The sequence below is a fragment of the Etheostoma cragini genome, chromosome 6 (assembly GCF_013103735.1).
Source record: "Etheostoma cragini isolate CJK2018 chromosome 6, CSU_Ecrag_1.0, whole genome shotgun sequence".
Taxonomy (NCBI): domain Eukaryota; kingdom Metazoa; phylum Chordata; class Actinopteri; order Perciformes; family Percidae; genus Etheostoma; species Etheostoma cragini.
Window position 1 is genome coordinate 8251189 of NC_048412.1, and position 17231 is coordinate 8268419.

The window sequence follows — 17231 nt, forward strand, 5'->3', positions numbered from 1 at the left end:
CCCCCCCCCCCCATCACACCATGTAACCAATGTCAAACAGCAGCCAGTCTTTTGAGTTAACCCTTGTGTTGTCCTACAGCCCACTTTGCAACGTTTTTCTCAGTCCATATTAAAAACAAGTTTTTTTGCCCTTTTCCTGATGTTTTTAATCACTTAATCACTAAAGAGCATTGTAAGGAGCAATCTACATTACTTTTTTTGACATTTTTGTTGATAAAACCCCAAATTTCACATATAGATACTTTAGAAAATGGGTCAAATTTGACCCGAGGACAACAGGAGGGTCAATAGAACGGTGAGACAGAATGAACTTCTGACATTTTACGTGGGACCCGAATGGGGCAGGCCTGCTCTAGACGATAAAGAACCCATGTTCTAAGAGGAACCACTAGGTTACTGAGCACCTGACGAGAGTGGCTATGTAAGCACTTATATACAAGTTTAAGATTTGCTAAATTTGTAAAATTATCAAAATCTTTATTTTCTTCCAGCCGAAAAAATTTGAATTGATTGATTGCATATGATCAGAAGAGGCTTTGTTATTGTAGGTTCTGCTTGGGACCAAAAGGTAACAGAGCTACTTTTATGTGAAAAGATCAATGCATGCATGAAACTATCTGCAGCATGAAACGGGTAGCAGTCTCAGTGTGTTTTCTTTTGCCATCCTGCTCGCTATTTTCACAGTTTTAAGTGGGAGTCTAATATAAAGCCGAGATGTTAGTTGAGATTATCATCCTCGTATCACCTTAACCCTTGTGTTGTCTTCCCGCAAAAATTAAAAATCAACGCTTTTTATCGATGTTTTTAACTTTTTCTTACGTTTTTGTCCCTTTTTCCAACACTTTGTAACACTAACTTATTAACTTTAGTCAATTGGTCAATAAACCAAATTTAAAGGAACTTATAACTAATGTTTGAGTGAGAAAAGCAGACATTAGGAATTATTTGGACTCAAATTAAAGGAAAGTATGTTGATGGATAATCACAGACTGGAATAAGTCAACTTTTACGCAATACTATTTCAAAAACACTTACTTTTTTTCAAATGCTTTAAAATTGAATAAGGCGCCCCAAACGATTAATGAAAGTAGAGATTTGAACTCGCCAAAGAGCGCTGTGTGGAATCAATCATGTTATTTTGGGAAGTTAAAAATAAATTGATATAGGAAAACGGGTCAATTTGACCCGAGGACAACATGAGGGTTAAAGATAGAAAAACATTATATAATAATATTGATAACAAGTCAGACAGTTATCAAGTGTCAAAGTTGTATAATGTGTGTGAAGTTGGGAAAACATCATGTAGTTGTAGATAATGAACGCTGGACATAAACTTCCCTCTTTGCTCTTGTAAATGGTCTCAGCATGGGGCTGCTATATTAATGTACACAGTTTTCCACAGGAGTGGAAGTTCCAGCAGTTAAAGCAGTGGAAGTTTAATAACGGGAGCAGATGGAATCAGTTGAGAGGATGGATTTAAATTCTGTAGCTGATTCATGCCGTTTATTATCCCTTTTGATGATGATTGCAGTCCCCTGGCTCCGAGCATGCATCTGCTCATGAACTCTAATGCGAATAACGCCCAACTATAATTTATTCATAAAGTCAGTCAATCACAAGGACAAACTCTATTTGAAACAGGAAAGCTGAAGGACACTTGTGAAAATTAGATGCATTATTCAAATGGTCCTACTGTTTGGCTTCCCAGAAGTAATTCAATCAGCTGGCCCCATCATGGGCTTTTAGCCTGGAATACACAACTAGCGCGAAAGAAAACAAAATACACGCTTCAATTAGTTCTGACCTAAAAAAAATAAATAAAAAAAGACAAAAGAAAGTGTGAAAATGGATGAGGTAAAACCAGCCATTAAATGTACTCTTAAGCATTCATTCAGCCTGATTGCTCACCACAGCGAGTTGAGTGTCAGGCTTTTTATTTAGACTCAACTCATTCTAAAGGAAGCAACATTAAAGCGCCCCGACTGTAGAAACGATAAAGAGGCTCCAATGTGTTTGTACCGTCGCACCAATTTCCTGTGTCTTCTTTGTCCATTATGTCCAGATAATTATAAATTGTGAATTTCATAACCCATAAGCGACCCTGTCTTTAATAGTACAAGATTGAAAGTGTCAACTTGACAAGACATTGTCAACAGAAAAAGAAAGACGTTATATTTTCCTCTAACATGGCATTTTAACTACAGATTGAAGATATATAGTCAGAATTTTACTTTGTTGCATTTTGTATTCAGTCACTGTTTAGGTTACCCTAGGTTTTTGTACCGCCAACATGTCCCCTTTGAGGGACAATAAAGCTCTCTGAAATGAACTCTGAATTCTAGGATGATAGGGTATGATCAGGTTCAACATTTGTAGTATATAATCTAAGACGAAAAGAATGTCTGTTAAAATAATATATATATATATATTTTTAAATATAAAAATATTATTCGTTTTTGTTATTTACAAGATTTAAATGTGTGATCCCAGCTCTCAGCCGTGGCAACATGTCCACCATTGTCACACACTGACATAGTCTCTGTCCCACATTTGGTTGGTTGGGATCTAGTCCCCCTAATCACATCACACACAGACATGTCCTATACTGTATTTGAGGTGTGAGTCCTTCACTTTCAAAGCTGTAGTACGGTGCTCTTACCTCAGAATGAACTCTCTGAACGTGGGAGTGCAGGTTCCCTTTCTGGGAGAAGGAAGCAGGGCAGAACATGCAGAGGTGAGGTTTCTCTCCAGTGTGTCGCACCATGTGAGTCTGCAGCACCACCTTCTGGTTGAAAGCCTTGCCACAATGTGTGCACCTGTAGGGCCTCTCACCTGGAGGGAAGGGTGAGGGGAGGGCAAACACGGATCAAATAGTCACAAACTCTGATGACAAGTTCTAGAACCTGAAGGAATAACTCAAAAACAAAATGTAAATAGTGAAGGATAGGGGTAAATACTGGGAGCTCCTTTAAGACATCCTCACTTACTCCATTCCATTGTTACAGTCTCATCACTTAACCCTTGCGTTGTCTTCCCGTGGACCAACAATTAGCTTTTCTGGGTCACTTTCCCCAAAGTTCTTTGTTGAAGTTTTTGAAGGTTTCTACGACTTTTCTTGAAACTTGTTGACGTTTTCTAACTTTTTCCCAATTTCTTTCTCACATTTTGCAATGTCTTTGTCAATGTTTTCTGAGTTTTTATGGACTTTTTTGTTGTTTTTCCCCCTACATTTCTGTTCAGTGTTATTAAATCTTTTTTCTGCTTTGAAAATGCTGTTAAATTAAATAAAACACCCAAATTCAATAAAAATAGTGAACTGATTAGTTATGTAACTTGTGAGAAGCGTTGTATGGAATCATCCACGTTACTGTTTTTTACAAATTGGTTGAAGGAAACCCACATTTCTGATTAGAAACCTTTTGAAAATGGGTAAGATTTGACCCAGAGGAACAGTTAAAGCGTCTTTTGCAGCTGGTTACAGCAATTTCATATTTGGACAAGTTCATTACTGTGACTTTTTTTTCTCCAAGCAGATGCATTTTCTCAAAAGAAAATTGTATTTATTTATTTTTTAAACAATGCTGTTTACTATTTTAACAAAGACAAAAAGGAAGAATTTCCCAAGATATGGTTAATCTTATATTTTACACATATCTGACTTATATCATCATGTTTTTGTTTTTTTTAAGATTTACTTTTTGAGCATTTTAGGCCTTTATGTGACAGCGTGGCTGAAGACATGAAAGGGGAGAGAGAGGGGGGAGTGACAAGCAGCAAAGGGCCGCAGGTCGGAGTCGGACCCAGACAGTATGGGCGCCCGCTCTACCGGGTGAGCTCTCCGGGCGCCCTATATCATCATGTTTGGTTGTGTTATATAACAATTTAAGACATTAAGACAAACAACAATACACACCCTGGTTGTGTCCATCTTTAGAACAAATAATGCTTAAGGCATATGTGTGTGTGTGTGTGTGTGTGTGTGTGTGTGTGTGTGTGTGTGTGCGCATGAGTATGCGTGTGTGCATGCGTGTTTGTTTGTAGTCTCCCAAAGCAATTCTTAACCTCATCAGCTTAAGGGCTGTTTCTGATTCGAAGCACAGAGGAATTAACTCCATCCACCATTACTTATTCATCCACAAGGCAACCAAACTAATTAACATGTGGGTGGAAGCTGGCTACATACCGTGAATCCAGATGGCTAAACAAGCGCACATCGGCACGGGAATATTTGTGGTATTGGTATTGAAATTTGACCCACACAACAAGTTTTTCACAGTGATTCCTCTGCGTATGAACCAATAAAAGGTCATTGCATCTACATAACTTAAACATCCCTTTTCTGGGCTTTTCCCTCACTCACCTGTGTGTATCCGTATGTGCCTAACGAGCTGGCTGGGCTTTTTGAAAGCCTTTCCACAGTGATGGCAGCTGTTCTGGAACCCACTGCGGTCAATGTTTTTCTTGTAGTTTCTTGAACTGGAGCTGAGCAGCCTGCCGAAGGAGGAGACACGAAGAACGTCAAATTGGTTTGGTGTAACATAAGTTCACAGGTGATTACAGGTAATCATCAAAATGACCACAATGCAGATTTCATCATTCATTCAAACCCCAATCTTTAAGTTTCACACGTGCACTTGTACAAGTGGAATCGGCTCAAGCTCTTGTCGTTACTGTTGTTGTTGCGAGGCTCTTTTTGAACCATGGTTCAAATGTTTAGCTTTAATTGTAGTACTGTATAGTGCTGTATAATTCAACAGAATGTAACAAAACTCTAACTTTCGGTCGAATATGTAATTTGTGTATAATAAAGAATTATACTGAAATCTTCAGCATCATTCTCCCACACTGCCCTTAAGGACTGCTGTTTTTTATTAGTATGTCTTACTGTCTCTTGATAGTTTAACTGCTGTTACAGATGCCCCTCCTTCTCCATAAAACACTACCTCCTTGAAAACCAGTTTGCATACAAATTGGAAAATGAAATGAGGTGTAACAGACACGGTCGGTGAGCAGCTACAATCCCCCAATATCATTATAAAAGTGGTAGATGTTAGACCGTAAATAGCCTAGAACAAGATCATCATAGTTCATTTTCATAGCTGTTGGATTTATGTTTTGCTTTTTAACTTTGAGCCGTTTTTCCGCCTGACTGATGAAAATCAAATGTCAACTGAAATAAATCGGCCTCTGCAGCCGTGCGTGACCTCATCTTAACGTGACTCTTCATGTGCTCCTTGAGGTGCGCGGACGTCTTGAACTCCTTGTCGCAGGTCTTGCAGGCGTAAACCTTGACGCCCGACAGCTCCTTGCGGTGCTCCTCCAAGTGCAGAGACAGCTGGCTCTGAAGAATGAACTCGTCGCCGCACTCCACGCAGATCAAATTCTGCAGCGTGGGTAGCAAAGGTGGTTAGAGGAGACAACACAGAGAGATCAAAGTTGGTTTGATTTCATGCTGGTTTCATGTTGGACCGTCGCGCTGACTAACCTCCTCCTTCTCGTGCAGCATGATGTGGGACTTGAGGCTGGCGATGCGGGAGAACCTTTTATTGCAAACGGGGCAGGTGAAGTCCGAGGTGGTGTGTGTGGACTTGTGGAGTGTGAGGTTGAACTCCACATTAAATGTCTGTGGGCACTGGTCACACCGATGAGGCTGCAAAGGACAGCAGCACGTGTGTTAAAACATAATATTTCACTTTATCATTTGATCTGAAATAATTTTTTCATGTGTGGCTATTCTTTGTTGTGTCTCAGCTGGAGAGAGGGGGAGAATAAGAAAGAGAAATGGAGAGAGAGAAATAACACTGTAATACACAAGTACAGAAAAATACCAGACAACGTGAGAAAATGATTTCCCATGAGGCAGAAATGGACACAATATTAAATTCCATTTCTACAAGGGAGCTGACTGACTTAATTCCAGAGTACTTTATGAATGCAGCGAGTCTTATTCAAAGCGGCAGTTAGTTCTGTTAGTTGGAAGAAAATATCAGCAGACTACTGCACTTCAAACATGTAACTTTCATTCTTTCTTTACTGCCACCATTTATGTTAAATTCAATCTTCAACTTGTTAAGTAAAAGAGTGTTGGGAATGATTTCCTTTTGTTTTAAATTCAACAAGCAAGCAGAACCAATGTAATCGCATATCACACAGTTACCCGTAGGTGTGCACTTAGACACAAAAGGGGTGATCTAGACAGATATTCAAACATGGATGAATGAACGTTTATTTTGTTTGTTAAAAAATATGCATTATAATTATCATCCGGTGCTCCATTGAAAAATAAGTTCTTGTACTTGTAATTGTACTTTACATAAGTCTTTTCATGCCACTTTCTACTTCTATTCCGTTACATTTCAGAGGGAAATATTGTACTTTTTCCTCCGCTACATTTATCTGACATCTTTAGTCACTAGTTACTTTACATACTAATTATTTTTTGCACAAAAAACAGATATAGTTTATAAAATGCAATGTTTTTTTATGAATTAAGCATTCCAACAATCTAACGGCCAGCAAGTACAGCCAAGATTGAACACTTAGTGGATTGACAGAACTGTTTTGATCGTTTCCGGTTTCTAAAACGTGAGGATTTTTCTGCATGAAGTACTTTTACTTTTAATACTTTAATTACATTTTCCTGATGATACTTACATACTTTTACTTAAGTAACATTTTCAATGCAGTGATTTTACATGTAACAGAATATTTTTACAGTGTGGTGTTATTACTTTTACTTAGGTAAAGGATCTAAATACAACTTCCACCACTGGTCTTTACCCACTCGGTCATTATATCCACATTACTGATGATAATTTATCAAAAATCTCGTTGAGTACATATTTTGTGAAAGCACTATTTGACAACTCTAAAATATTGCCGGAATATCAATATTAAGGTATTTGGTCGAAAATATGGTGATGTTTGATTTTCTCCATATCGCCCTATGTGGATTGAAAAAATGCATTTGGATCTCAAGTGGTTTAAAGTTTAATAATAATATTGTGGTTCTACTGGAGTGGATGTTGTTATACTGGCCAGACTGAAGATCTGAAAGTGTGAGAAGAATACAAATACAGTGCTGATGATAGAGAGCAAGCATACTCTTCTGACCTCGCCTGGACGACAAAGGTTCAAACCTGTATTCAGTCTTGTTATGGCTATGAGTGCCGGCACTTATGTGCTGTCCTTACCTTATCGTTGATCTCATGTTCACGCAGATGCTTCTGCAGCTGGCTCTCAGTGGTGAAGACCTGGGAGCATATGGAGCACTTCTTTTCCTTGAGCTCTCCATCACTAAGACCGTCCGCCTTAGTGTTACTGGGATCTGCATCTGATCAAGTGCAAGAGAAAAACACTTCAAATCTTCATTTGGTTCAAGAGGCTTTCTTGTGACAACAGCTGAAGTACATGATACGGTGCATTTGCTACTTAAATTCCAAATGTGCTTTGTTCATTGGCTTTATTTTTTTTTTTTAAACCTGTATTTGGTTTGTATCCAAAGTATCCACAGTATTTTTGTATACACCCTAACATATGACTGTCCTCTCTCTGGAATTTGAAAGTACTGGCAAACATTGACGTGGTAGCACCAATACATCCAAGGAAACACACACACAGAGTCACAGCGTGAATTCAGTGTTTCTCAAAATTAGGTATACATAGGAAGTTATGGCAGTTTCAGAATTAAGTGGAAAAGGGTAGTTTCACTATTAAAGGTACCATGGCATTAACATTTTACTTTATGTGTTTTTTTAACATTAATATGCGTTTCCCCCAGCTTGCCTATGGTCCCCCAGTGGCTAAAAATGGCAATAGGTGTAAACCGAGCCCTGGGTGCCCTGCTCTGCCTTTGAGAAAATGAAAGCTCAAATGGACTGATCTGGAATCTCGCCCCTTATGAGGTCATAAGGGGCAAAATTACCTCCCCTTTCTCCGCTTAGCCCGTCCAGAGAATTTGGCCCACCCATGAAAGAGAGACATCATGGCTTCCAAACGAGCAAAGTGGTAGTTGGTAAAGCCCCCCCCCCCCCCCCCTCCTCAAACGCTACAGACTCAGAAATGGAACATACCAAGGAAAGCTCATTGTGGGATTGGCTTTAGTGGCTGTAATTCTGCACCAAGGCTGAATTTTGGGAGAGAGACTTCAGATACAGTATTAGGGGACCACTAAGGTCTATATAAAAGAGACTTCAGATATGGTATTAGGGGACCACTAAGGTCTACGTAAAAACATCCAAAGACGACCATGTCATGGGACCTTTCAGAAATACTATAGGCTAATCTTAAATTAAGTACAAGGTTTTTCGTTGTTTTACTTTGAGTTGTAAAGTTGTATTGTTTCATTTATTAGGGCAATGACTACTTGGGGCCCTGGTCTATATAATGTATTAGCCGTGGTGGAATGAGTATTCACATCCTTTACTTAGGTTAAAGTACTTAGACCACACTGTACTAGTAAGTTAAAGTCCTGCATTAAAAATATTACTGAAGTAAAAGTAAAGTATCGACACGAAAAATGACAAAGTATTTAAAGTAAAAATACTTATTGCAGAAAAACCCTCACATTTTATAAACTGGGAACGGTCAAAACAGTTTTGTGTTTAATTGCTCATGATTTCAGCTCTAGGCTATTTGTATATAAATAAAAATGTTATTTTATTTTGTTATTTCATAAACTTTTTATGTCTGCACAAATATTAACTACGAGTAACTTATGAAAAAAAAAATGTAGTGGAGTAACGTTGGAAGTACAAAGTAGCGTGAAAAGAAAAGACTCAAGTACCTCAAATTTGTAGTAGCATAGTAGAGTACATGGATTTAGGCTTACATCCCACCAATGTGTTATGAATTGTCTATGTTTAAGAACACACATAATAGTGAGGTCTGTGTAACGTACATAATGGAGGTACAATGGCAAAATTACGTTTTTATTCACCTTATTTGCCTCCCAACAAGACTATTAGATAGACAATGAGATATTATTTTATAATTGGGTTTCAGTTCATAGGTCGCGTGCACACAGATGCGGTCATGCCTACTACCAAATAATGTCAGTTTGTATACACACTCCCATCTTAGCTGTCACAGTCATTGCTTGGACAGTATGTGACTGATAGGAAATCAACCCAATGTGTAAAAGTCTAGCTATGTAACGTTAACGCTAATGTAAGGCGGCTTTGTTTTGCCACAGTAGATAGCTTAACGTTAACGTTACATCCATCCCAGAAAAAGTGTGGTTTACGTGACCAATTAAGTTACCCAAACGTGTCTCAATGGCAAGATAACGTCACATATTATATTTCGATAATGAGTCCAACAAGTCAGCACGGTGAATGCTTTCTGACAGCACATTTCAACGCGTTAGGGGTCTGTCAATACGTAAATGTGACAACTTGTTCTGATGCATCAGCAGCTGGAGAGCAGCGTTACAGTGCATCGTAGGATAAAAATAACAATGGCCAACATGTTGGCGTGTTAGCCTCGAAGCTAATGATAGCAACGCGAGCTAGTTAGCAACAACAAGCTAACAACGAATTACAAATAAACAAAGATTTAGTCTAAAAACCGTACATTAACCTACACTACACGAGACCGCTGATCTTTCCCTCGCGGACACCAATTTAGACTGGAAGCCAATAAGAAGAGCCACCGAAACGTTATTAATATCATTCCGCCTCAATCACTCCTTCGCCGCACAAAGCAAAGCCCACCCGCAATACTATATCCGGGGACTATATACACTGCATTGAAGTGTTATTATATCAGATACAGAGATGTTTGTCCAAATAATACCAGGTTATTTGGATAGCTCATACTCTGTATTTTTTATTCGTTGCATTTTGGTACTTGTTACCTGTTTCGTCGTTGCTTTTAACTCTCAGTTTGCGAGGTCGGCCCCGCGGCATAGTTCCAGTACTCAGGGCGGGTGTGCTGTGAACGATTTGCTTTTCAAAATGGCGACTCGTTCATCTCTAGACAGCATCGTACCCATGCAGACACACAGCTGCACGGAGTAGGGAGACATCTACCGTTTGGGTCATTGTACATGCATCTTCAGGTGCACACAAAAACAACAACTTTTTTTGTTTTATGCACAGGACAGTGGGCTACTTTACAAGTATGAAACACTAGCTAATAGTTCTAAATCAACTATGGAATTTACACTTCAGTGCCACGTTGTTTATTAAGCTATTTATCTATTAATTAACTTTTTTTTTTACAGGGACCATCTAGGCCTACACTAAACGTAATTTTCAGTTCTTGAAATATGTTAAAAATACAGAGACATGGCTGAAATGTAAATTTTTGTCACACTCTCACTAGTATGGCTAATGGAGGCCTACTTTTTGTTACTATCATTTCTATCATTTTATACTTTTTTGTATTCTCAAATAATTCACAGTAAATATTTTAGGTGAAGGATATAAATATAGGCTATAATACTTAGTAGCCTAGTGTTATGATACTTTATCTACATGACATTGTTTGAGGTATAGCCAATTGTTTGGCAATTTGCTCCACAAAAAAAAGCACATTAATAACTCAAATGATAAAGCTTTACAGACAAGTACTGCATAAGCCTATAGCCTGTACCATTTGCCAAAATGATACAATGCATATCCCTAAATCAAATTCTGTTTAACCAGGGAATTAATAGGGGCCCATGGAACATTTTTAACCTGCTACCCTCTAGCCGGTTAATTTGGCCATTTATAACAGTAGTACTGTTTATTAAGGTCAAAAGTGTGTTGAAATTTGTTTATTAGGATAAAACCCCTTGAGGTACCATCTCGTTTTAGAGGGCAACCCAAAACAGTAAATGCATGAAACATTAAAAAAGCCTAAAAAGGACACTGATAATTAAATAACTAGTCCAAAAATAGCAATAAGGCAAGCTTTTTTTTATTTCATTTAATGTTTCAGGACAATGCACATTGATGAACATGTACAATAGTACATGTAAAATAGCCAGATTGTAGCCCGAGGGCTAATTTCCATCTGTGGTCCATTAGGCCAGTTGAAGTTACAATAAAAAAATGACAAAAGATATACAATAGTAACATTTGATAAAACAAGGAGAAAGAAAGAAAAGAAAAAGAAAACAGGATAATTCATTAGTATGTGTTAAAACAGAGACACAATTCATTAGTATGCTCTACATGGCTAATTCAAGACAGCGTAGAGTTAGAGGTAGTTGCACGTTTGGTTAGCTCTAAGCCACATCTTTACTTGGCTCGGCCAAAGTGTTACGTTCCCTTATAGCTGGAGCTAGTATGTTCCATAATGCACTACCTTTAATAGATAGTGTATTATGGCTAAAGGAGATTTTTCTAAAAGAAACTTCACAATCCCTGTTCACAGCTCTGGTGATCGGAGTCTAAATAACTCTAGCAATAGAAGTGGCCCTGGCTATGTAGAACTTTATAAATTAAGCACATTGAGGAAAATTTAAAAAAATGATCAAAGCCCAGTAAGTTATATGTCTCTAAGATTTAGAATATTTTGATCCCATTGATCTGGTTTTCAATTACACAACTCCCTACTACTACTCAGGACACACACACACACACACACACAATAAACCAGATTTAAGAGTCATCGTCATTGATAATCTTTTTCTATTATTACGTTACATTAATCAAACTAGAGACAAAGTAACTTAGTATTGCAAACTGTAATTCTAAAGAGGAAAAGTTCTGGTGGTAAAGCTTTTACAAGAGAGAAACTCAGTATTGATTGTGGTGACTCATAAATAACTTACAAGAATATTATCGATACCATATTTGAAAACATACCATAAAGAACTGTATCATAAGGTGACTGTAAACTCACCTGTGATATAGTTTAAGTCCTGTAAGACTATCAGACAATATCATAGTGTGATAAGTTATGTTTGCACTCACAACTGAGTGCCATGGACAACGTCATATTGAATTTTCAAGAAGGAATGAGGCTTGCTGTAGAAGGACTTTACTGTCCATTAACACCAGCAGAGGGAGGCAATGAGTTATGGATGGCTTCGGTCATTTATAGGCCAATAATCCTGGAGATGTCAACAAGCGGATGTTCCTGTTTAGGACTGTGCTACCGAACTGCATGAAAGATCTCCTCTGGATCTGAAAGCGTTAATGACTTCCAGCAAATTGGAATGTGGTGACTATCCTACCTAACACTAGAATCTGAGCTTACATTCCAGCTGAAAGACCTCAGGTTTGGGTGTGTGTGAGCTGCCTCACACACACCCAAACGTAAATGCATACAGGATGACTTGGGTTGTGTTTAATACTAGATCCATGTCTCATTTTACATGCGTTTCCCTGGATATTTATAACATGTTGGTGTTGGTATCATTGATAACATCTCTTTCATACATTCACAATGACAGGAAGTCAAGAGAATGTATGTTTTCATTTGACATGAATAGGCACTCTATAAATGGAATACAGACCATTGGGGAGCAGAGCCGTGTGTTCAAATAAAGGAAGAGCGAGAGAGTATGGATGTCTGATGTGAGTGATTAAGACAAAAACACTTTGTCTAGGCCTATCTGTGTAGGTTAATTGATCATATTATTTGGGTGACCAAATATAAATAAATCTGGTCATGCCAGTGGTGGAATATTACGAGTTTTTAGAGCGTTGAAAATGTTAATATTTGTTTCATTAGAAGATTTTATGTCAGCCTGACTTATTAAAAGTGTTTACTCTGGGCTGCAGTATCTGCACATGCAATTGGCAGTAGGCTAACATTCAGGCTTTGCTAAAGACAACCAAATTACATTGGTTGCCTGCATGTTCCATCTGATGGACCTAAAGTTGCTGTTCCCACTATTCGGAATCAAAATCTGTTTTAATGGCCAAGTAAGCCAACTCTGCCCTCAATGTACATGCACAAAAATAGACATACCGCTAAAAGCAAGGACACATTATTATCAATTTCCACACTTTTATTCTACAACTTAAAGTGCTGGGACAATTTGTTTGGTGAGCTTGTAGAAAACTGACTTCAAATATTCCATTCAGAACACCTCGTCCAGAAGTGGATACTACAGTACATACTAAACATAGCACATGTGCTATACTGCATGTGTACACTGTATGTAGTGCAATGTTATGCCTTAAGGAATTATCAAGGAAAAAATCCTCCAGTACACTTTTTTTAATCTTAGGCACAAACACACACCAGCATTATATGCAACTTAAACACATTACCATGCCCATAAATACAGTAGATACTCATCTGTTGTATGTGGATGTATCTTTACCAGGACGTAAATCATTCTATATATGAGCCTGATTGCCTCAGCAACATTTCTCCCTGATGTATTGTAGGCCTACAGGTGGAAAGCCAGGACTCTTTGCTGTATTTTTTTTCTGTTTCTAAAAAAGGGGAAGTCAGCCCCTTGGCTTTTAGTGAATAAGCAACCAACCAAATGCATGTTCATTGTGTAAGAACATCTGTTCCTGCCAGGCCGCCAGTTACTCTGCCTGTCCCCTCGCGGCTGCACAGGCCACCGATCTCACCACTGAAAACAAAAGACTGGACATCACTCCGACCTTGTGGGCTTGTTCACGCCCCTCTTTCCTCCCTCCGCTTTTCGTTTTGCTCTGCGATCCGCTCTCTTCCCTTTTCATAGAGGAAAGCGATCAATCATTCAAATTGTCATGGGTTTGTCACAAAGGCCACCTCTGTAGGAGACATGCCAAACTCATGTTGTGGAAAACAAACAGAGAGGGAGGGAGCTGCTGTTGTTGAGTCACATCTCTAGCTCTGCCATTCACGGTAACAGGCCTCACCGACAGCACTGACATCAAATGACACTGGCTGGCTGGCTGGCTGTGCTTTTCCACAGACTAGGCTAGACATGAGTCAGACTTGAAAATGCAGAGCTTGTTTGCACCACTTTGCAGACGAGGTATCTCGTGAAAAACTCCTGTGCAATCAGAATCTTCTGTTGCAATTTAATGACACCTGACTATTCCCAGGTAAAAACAGAAACAACCATTGCCTGCAGGGCGTCCTTGCTGATTTTGGCTGGTATGTTTCCTTTGTCAAACCAGGACTTTGTTGTCTGCAGATTCACCACCACCTCACACAGAGGCAGACAAAGCCAGTCAGAGTCCCATCCATAGGGTCTATGGTCCCATCTCAAACAAAGGATAAATTCAGACACAATATTATCCATGTGTAGCACCAAGGCCGGGCTGTAAATTCTTCAATGACGACAGGCAAGGGGGGGCGGTTGACAGGTCTTACAATGACCCTCGGAAAGACCTTGTTCAGTAACATTTCACATCCTGCCAGTGCTTCTTCTCCCAGGTGTGGCAGAGTCGCCCCCCCATCCCCCCCCCACGCTGTCGGAGAGCACCGTCCAGATCCATGAAACCAATCATTCTTGGGCATCATTGAAACAGCATCTGACAGCCGCGGTCGCCATGGGCGTCCTCCCCTGTGACCATCCTCAACAGGGGACCGGGGAGGTAAGGCCATGCTCAGCAACACTGTCTGGTCTGCTGGGTCCCTGCATAGGTAAAGAACCTTTGGACCAGGCAAAAGATCTGCGTGCTTTATTGTGAAAAAGTTCAGACCCAACATACATAAAACAGAATTAACCTTCAATGATTGTTGAAATGATGCAGCTTCAAAAGAGAAGCCCAGAAAAGAATCTAGAATATAAATAAGCGAGGAAATGAATATTTAACATCGCACAGTCAGTAATTGACACTAGAATTAATAAGTATAGGCCTACCAAAGAGATATTGTGAACAGCACGCAGGTTGAGTAGAATAACACGAGTAGAGCACAGTGAGACAGAACAATGAGGTTTTAGAATATGAAAACTTATAAAATGTTTGATGAGGTACATATACGCTATGGAAACATTATTGTGCTTGATATCCATGTGTACCCAAAGTGTTTCAGTATGCACGTGTATTTTAATTACTGCTGAACCATGAAAGCCCTAATCAAGCCAAACAAGTTCTGCTATGTGTGATAACCATTAGGTTGTCTCTGCCTACGTTTGTCTTTTGTCTTGTGCATTTCTCTGTCAGTGTACTGTGTAGTAGGATGTGGAGCTAAGGGAGTTGTTTGGTTTAGCCTCCCACAGGGTGTTATAGTGAACAGAGGTGAGTGTGTGTGTGTGTGGGGGGGGGGGGGTAAAGAAGCTTTACACAAACAATCAAAAAGGTGCACACATTAATACAGTCTAAAAAAAAAAGTATAGTACAATTCACGGTCAGCTGTGCTGGAAAGATGAAATAGCATTGCAGGAGTGTTTTGTAATCAATAATGCATGGCTGTCCATCTTCGGAAAAGAGAAAGCCCCTCCAAACACACACACACACACACACACACACCAGAGGCATCACAACCTTTTTTTTATTTCATGCTGAAGGTCAGCAGAGCAGCATGGACGTCCCTATAGTACACCACACAAGGAAGTAAACCGAAAATCCTTTTCTTTTCTCTCCTTCCATACTTAGCTGCATGTTTATGTGCTGTCATGAAGGGACTCATGTAATAGACCAGAATCTTCTGATTAAGTGCTTGTAACGTAATCAGGGTTGTTCCGAGCTGGTTGTGTAATCTGATCACTAATGTAATCTGATCTTTTCAATAAAATGCTTTAGATGACAAGATGGGTAACGCTTTAGATTGTAGCCAGAAAGCTACAGTGTAAAGAAGGACACAGTCACTGGACACCTATGCAAAATACAAGAAACGACAGTTGCATTTAGGGGGGTGAGTACTTTTTGAATTACTCAGCAGCAGATATTACATAATCACAAGGAACAAACAGGGTACCATGCAGCAGACTTAGTGTATAGATCCTTCTTTACATAAAACCGCAACTTAAAATTCACTATTTTGTTAAAGTACTCAATAATTTAAAAATATTTTTTAAGTCCCTCTTAAACAACAGATACACCCTGATTCCTTAACCCTTTCTCTCCTTCCCTGTCATTCATAAATAGGTTCCCAGTACGTGTTTTATAGAAGCCCTGTCATTTGATAGGCTGTAATCTAAACCCTAGATGTTATCATAACTTATTTTGATAACTATATTACTGTTTACTGTGTTTACCTGGCTTTGATATAATTTCGTCTTCACACTCCTAAAGGTGTTTTTTATGATCAGCCATCTGTTCAGTCCAGATTACTGTTAAATATTAATCCCTCTCCATCCTTCCTGCGTTATGACAGTATGCTCATCACCTGCTTGGGAGCCATCGTCCGTATAGATTTCCCTCAAGCTTCCGCACATCTGGATGTTAAATTACTCTGACCGCAGCACAGCACCTCCTCGGTTTCAACACACATACACACTGGTAGAAATACACGCATACGTCGTCACCCTTTCTACACAGTGCATGCTAATCTGCGACTGCCTGAATGCAATGCACACATAGACAGAAGCACAAACAGGATCCCCATCCCCCAACTTTTAGTCACACAGATGCAGAGTAAATAGAATTTGAAGTTATTTTTGGCTACGCAGATGCACATAATCACGTGCGCACTGCACACGCACACACATACACACACACACATGTATCCACCTTATCGGACTGTAAAAGCCGGAGCGCTGAGGTAATGCTCACGCACTGAGGATGACACATAAGGATAGCATAAAGCTTCCTACCACATGAAGCCATGGCCCCATGACAGCTCAGATCAATTAGACACCATTAAAGGCTCGTCCCAGAACAGCCATGGAGACTTCCTAATGTCTCCTTTTCCCTCTGCAGGGTGCTCACAAAATCCATCTTCTCCCTCGCCCCAAACCTAATTACAGGTGGAGATGCACTGTGTGAGATGAAAAGCCGGGAGACGCTTTGATGGATGGTGGGCCCCTGAAAAACAGAGCAAACAGGTAATTAACATGACAACAGGGAAAGAGGCAGGGGTCTCACATTCAAAGACCTAAGGGTTGGGGAGCAGAGGTGGGCACATGTGTAGTATGACCGAGCATTTGGTGGACAAAGACACCAAAGTGCAGAAATATAGGCTGAAAACTTTGATGTGATCCTTTCGGTGTGTGCGTTGCGGTGAAATAGAATAGATAACAGTCCTGCAGGGAGTGACCAGACGCTTAATGGAGGTGTTGAAATGTCTGTGCAGAGATAAATAATTGATCTTTCGACAAAGTATACCTCATCAATTTTTTATCACGGCATATTTACGAGTGAATCACGAAGACGTGATAGCTGTATCCGCTTAAATTG

At 39.5% G+C, this 17231-nt stretch overlaps 1 protein-coding gene across 2 annotated transcripts in view; it reads right to left on the reverse strand.

Annotated features, from left to right (window-relative positions):
- The window catches only part of LOC117945707 (zinc finger protein 236-like), a 53651-nt gene extending 43659 nt beyond the window's left edge, over positions 1 to 9992 (reverse strand). For both annotated transcript variants that reach the window (XM_034873348.1, XM_034873347.1), the window contains exons 1-6: positions 9857 to 9992; positions 7194 to 7333; positions 5486 to 5650; positions 5205 to 5383; positions 4361 to 4491; positions 2660 to 2832 (exon numbers count right to left, since the gene is read on the reverse strand). In XM_034873348.1, coding sequence (XP_034729239.1) covers positions 2660 to 2832; positions 4361 to 4491; positions 5205 to 5383; positions 5486 to 5650; positions 7194 to 7333; positions 9857 to 9908 — 840 coding nt within the window. In that variant the 5' untranslated portion in view covers positions 9909 to 9992. The remainder of the gene's footprint in view (positions 1 to 2659; positions 2833 to 4360; positions 4492 to 5204; positions 5384 to 5485; positions 5651 to 7193; positions 7334 to 9856) is intronic.
- Between the last annotated feature and the right edge of the window lie 7239 nt (positions 9993 to 17231).